This window comes from Glycine soja, chromosome 11, assembly GCF_004193775.1.
Source record: "Glycine soja cultivar W05 chromosome 11, ASM419377v2, whole genome shotgun sequence".
NCBI classification, from domain to species: domain Eukaryota; kingdom Viridiplantae; phylum Streptophyta; class Magnoliopsida; order Fabales; family Fabaceae; genus Glycine; species Glycine soja.
In genome coordinates this window covers 338,397-343,919 of record NC_041012.1, presented here as the reverse complement: position 1 = coordinate 343,919, position 5,523 = coordinate 338,397, and the positions used below count along the sequence as shown (strand labels likewise).

General features: G+C 31.2%; 1 protein-coding gene across 1 annotated transcript; it reads left to right on the top strand.

The window, feature by feature from the left end:
- Nucleotides 1–3,292: 3,292 nt before the first annotated feature.
- LOC114377128 (probable membrane-associated kinase regulator 1) lies at nt 3,293–5,013 on the top strand. Its single transcript, XM_028335531.1, has 2 exons — nt 3,293–4,673; nt 4,754–5,013. The coding sequence occupies exon 1, from the start codon at nt 3,334–3,336 to the stop codon at nt 4,435–4,437; it is 1,104 nt and encodes a 367-aa protein (XP_028191332.1). The 5' UTR covers nt 3,293–3,333; the 3' UTR covers nt 4,438–4,673; nt 4,754–5,013.
- The last annotated feature ends 510 nt before the right edge of the window (nt 5,014–5,523 follow it).

Sequence of the window (5,523 nt, the reverse complement as noted above, 5' to 3'; positions counted from 1 at the left end):
AGGAAGGCATGCAATGTTAGTTTTTTGTTTTTAGTTAATTACTATTTTTCACTTTTTAAATTAATTAGATTTAATTTGTTTAGAATTTTTTTTACTTATTCTTAAATTAAATATTTAAGAATTGTTGATAAATTTGATATATGAAATAATTTTAAAATCTTATATGTAAAAAAATAATAGATTTCAAATAAGGTTTGAAGAATTTTATAAGATATGAAATCAAGATTTCAAGAGAAAAAAATTAATTAATTAAAAATACACAACTCAAATTAAAAAGATATAAAATATTATTAAGCTTAACAAATCCAAAAACATGAATGGGCAGAAATAGAGTCATTATATTTATTAGTAGTAAATATTTTTTAATATCCTTACAACATTTGGAAAATTTTAAAATTGAAAAAATAAAGTATTAATTTTTTATCGTAATTTATTTTCAATAGAATCTTAACATAGTTTTTAATTGATTCAAAGATTGTACTATTTTATTAAGGAAAATCTGATAGCATAAGTAACGAATTACTACTAGTTTGACGAGTTAGAACTATATTCCAAACTTAACATCTTTGGATTGAACCAGGAATCCGTATCAATTAAATTGCACCTCCTCCTTTCATTCGTACTATCGGATTTGGAATTACTTTAACTGATAAAATAAGTGAAGAATATTTGTTGTGTATAGGTACTTTTAATTTAAGAAAAAAAAATATGGATTATAATTTTTTAAAATTATAAAAAATATAACTAATAAAATTATATACAAATCTTAAATCTTACTTCCTCAAATAAAAATAAAATAAATATCATCTCAAGCTTAAAACAATAGATTTAAATTTAATGAAAATGTTAACACTTTTAATAATATAGATTATATTTGACAAGATTAGCTGAAAAAAATAATTAGTAGCTCAAAATTTTTAAGTCAACTTAGTAAATCAAAAGTATTCGATAAACTAATTGTTAAAATATTTGAAAAATATAAAATGACATAAATAACATATTTTAAAAAAGATAATAAGAAAATTGAATAAATAAATGTTTTAAAGATAAAAATTTAGAAATTAACGTATTCAAAAATATTTTAAGGATAAATAATATTTTATAACCTACTTAAAAAAACTTATTTATCAAAAAGTCAAACATTAAAAATAATGGAAAATAATTTAATAACTGAAGTATAAAATTTGAATTGAAAAAATTTATTAAAATATAAATAAAAAATTTAGAAAATTAATGCTGAAATCAAGCGTTTTAAAAAAAACAAAGAAAAAGCCTTCATTCGAAAAAGTAAAGATTATATTTTATTATATAAAATAAATTTAATATCTATTATGTGTTAAAAAAATATATTTTTATTCTTAAAAACACGCTAGACCTATAAGATGAAAAATATATAGCTTTTGTATGAAATTTTTAAAAAAATGTATTAAATTTTAATGACATGAGAAAAAAATATAAATTATTTTACTTTAAACTCAAAATTAAAGTAAAACAAATTTATTTTGTGCAATTTACGGGTAAATATTTATATTGATATAATTAAAATTCATAAGAAACAAATATCTTTGAATATTTAAGTTGTTATTATCAAATTTATAATAAAAATTGTTATATAATTATATTCTAGATTTATAATGGACAATTTAAATTATGATATAAATTACGTTATTTTTCACTATTGATAATTTTTATAAAAATTGATTTAAAAATAGGGAAAAAATGACAAATTGATAACAAAGGGAGATAAAATGAAGCTTGAGATTGTTTAGATGAATTTTTGTTTAGTTGATGACTTGCGAGGGTAATTGGTGAAAAAAAAATAGGGGGAGGAAATGGTGCATTAGTTGAAAGCACATAAAGTTTTGAGCTAACATTTACATAATTATTTACAGTGCAATATTAAATTAATTTTGTAAAATGAAAATAAAAGAAGGTTGTAATCCTTAATGCATGCATCACCTAATTATACTCTTCGAAACTTATCGGGAAGATTTTTAGCTCAAACTTAAACATGTTGATTTTTTAAAAAGAAAATATAAATATATTTTTTATTATGACATTGATATGAAATATATATAAATTTTATTTATGATAATTTTTTATCAAAAAACCTAACAATTATTTTTAGTAGAGTTTAATTTCTTAATCACATATTTTTCTTCCACTAAAAGTTGAACATGTGATATTGCTTAAGAAAATGGAACACAATATCACCTAAATTAACTAATTAACTACTTAGTTAGTAAAATTAACACATTTTTGAAGGTAGAAGCTACGACTTTAATTATGTTGAGCATAATATATACAGCTGTTTGATAATGAATCAATACCTTGTAAACAAAGCATAGTAGCCATGCACCCCACCTGCAGTAATGCCACGAATCCTGCTGTGAATGCATATGCCCCATTCCGTTGAATTGAGATTCGATCCAAATTATCTGACAAGCAACTGGGTCCAACACCAAGAAAAAGAAACCAACAATCTGGTTTCTGCCGGAGAAGGCAAATTTTAATTACCACTCAATGCTACCAAACTCATTGTTTGTTCAGTAATCATCATTGACGAAAATCTGCACCCATGATTTCAAAACCAGTTCTATTATTGGCCTACCCATCCGCGCCGTACATGAAAAAAATAACAACCAGGATTTTAATCAGCACTATTCACATCTTTAGCCTCCGTTAATTTCAAAATTGAGAAACAATAGTAATAACATCGTCCAGGAACACAACTTCTTATAACAACTCGATCTATTCCATGTGATTATATATATAGGGTGATTTTGGTTATCAGTTCGCATGCACAACTATCTTAAAATAGATGTTCAACACCAAACTGACCAAAGATACAAAATCTTAATCCTTTACCAGTATTTGATGTTTTGGAAAGTGTAAATGGAATGGGGTTTTACATTGAAAATGAAATGAATGGCAAAGTACACTAATTAATCAAAAGTAGAGGAGGTTTCATTAAAAAGAGTAATTTCATGAGAGTCTAAATTTTTGAAGAATTTTAGTATAATTATTGAAGATCAAAAGAATGGAGGTAACATGGTGCTTGGTCGTCCAGGTTTAACGCGCGAAGCACGTGAGACCTCGAATCCCAACACATGACAGGGCGAACATGGATCGAAAAAACGTTTCACAAACTCCGCCTAGGCCCTTCCCTCTCTCTCAGGTTTAACGATAGAAAAATATACTTTTGTCTTATATGATACGATTAATCCTAATTTTTCTGAATGAGAAATTACACAGATGCCCCTAGAGTCCGGAGCTTATTATAAATGGCAGGGTTGTGGTCCATGGATAAGTTTGGGGGCGGAAAAGTATTAGATGAATGAGAGAAGAGAGATGGGAAGGAGAAGAGTGGGGAAGGAATCAAAGTCATACACGCTTCCATCATCACCGTCTCACTCATTCTCCTCAAGATCTTCTTCATCCTCAGACTTCGAGTTCACCATCTCAGTCTCGCCACGCAAATCCTCCACGGCTCTGTGCCCCGCTGATGAGCTCTTCTACAAGGGCCAGCTTCTGCCTCTTCACCTCTCCCAACGCATCTCCATGGTCCGCACTCTCCTCCTCTCCTCCTCCAGCACCTCCTCCACCTCCACCACCGCACGTGACTCCACCGGCAGCAGCTCCTCCTTCACCAGCGACCTCGCCCTCTTCCCCGACTGCGACTCCTCTCGCCCCAGCTCCGTAACCGATCAGGACGACGACTTCAAACGCCTCCACAACCCCAACCCTTCTTCTTCCTCCATCTCCAAGCAGGATCACGTCAAGAAAACCCTCAAGTACTTCTCCTTCTCCAGATTCTCCTCCGTTTTCCGCAAGGAAAACACCACCACCAAAACCCGTGACCTCGACAACGCCGCCTCTTCTAATAACAACTCCTCGGTCAAGCGAATGAGCGTCACCGCCAGGGAGGTTATCAGGAAGTATTTCAAGAAGGTGAAGCCTCTCTACGAGAAACTCTCCCAGAAGCAGCAACAGCAACAGCATAGAACGGGAGGAGAGGCTGGCGTACTGTTAACGGCGGAGGCTGGTGCAACAACGACAACTACAACGACGACGACGACGACGACGTCGGTTTTGTCTCTGTTAACCAAGACGGAGAGATCTACCAAACAAACCGAGGGTACTAATAAGAGAGGGAGAAAAGACAGTAGTGTGACTGCACTTTCTCACTCTTTCTCGGGGAATCTCAGATACCCGAGAAGAAGAAGAAGCTGCGTTTCGAGTTGTCCTTCTTCCATGAGATCATCGCCCAACCATTCTGGTGTGCTTTCTCAGAGAGCTGCTGCCGCCGCTGCTGGTATGTATTGCGGAGACACTTCTACAATGGAAGAGTTGCAGAGTGCAATCCAAGGAGCTATCGCGCATTGCAAGAACTCTTTGATTCAGACCAACAAAACAATGGTCAGTAACGAAATCTAAGTCTAATTAATTAATCTAATCAAATCACTCTTTTTCCGTTGTTAATTAATTGTCTTCCGCTCTCGATCTGATGAATCAATTAAACCAACGTACGGTCATGTTCCAAAATAATTTTCTTTTTTCATTTACCTTTGGAATATATATATATATCTGACGTGGGGGTGAGGTTAAAAAGCTGCATGTGATCTATGTTTGGAAGTTCCATTTGGATTCGGCAGCAAAGATGAAGATGGCAAGTAGAAACTTTATTATCTGACTGCTTTGGTAGCCTTAGAAATTTGAAAAGTTATGGTCTGTATAATTTATTGCATAACAGTGACGTTGCAGTGGTCGTAGTAATTGCTCTGCAACGCTAAATTGGCACCATGTGACTTGGAGTTTTCTTGGACATATGATTCCATTTGTAACGTTACCCGAGCGAGAGCTTCCTCAAAATCGCGAGCGCATATTTAAATATTGTACTAGTAGTAGTAGTAGTATTATTATTTGATCTCATCCTGAAAATTAATTCAACTTGGTGTATACGTTTATAAAACTAATAAAATCAAATCAATAGTACAATCCAACTTGCTTTCATCCTACATGTGCGTAAATTGAAAGGAAGTTTCAAGTCTTCTCGAATGATGAGGCGTACATTAATTTAAATCTGCATTTATTATTGTGTAAAGAAGCTTGTAAGAAGGTTCTGTGCAAGTCTCCGTCGGTTGGATAGCTTGATGTATTAAATCTTACTTCATTCCATATTTCAATTTTTTAGTCAAAATAATAGCAAATAATTAATCAAATACAGTAATTAATTTAGTTTGATTTAAATACTTTTAAATCTTCCCATCAGTTTTATATTGTAGTAAGGATAAGAACAATGTTGAGTTATTCTACAACTTCTAATATCTATCATTCTTATAGATAAAAAAAATAAGTATCAATCAGTGTTCTTGATATATTAATTAAGGAATTAAAACAATTTATTATTATTGAAATACATAAAAATTACGTAACTTTTTTTACTCTCTTATTCTTATAATAAATATTTTTTTTTTCTTTTTAGTTTTCCAACTAATACCTTAAGGGCGAAACCCATAAAAA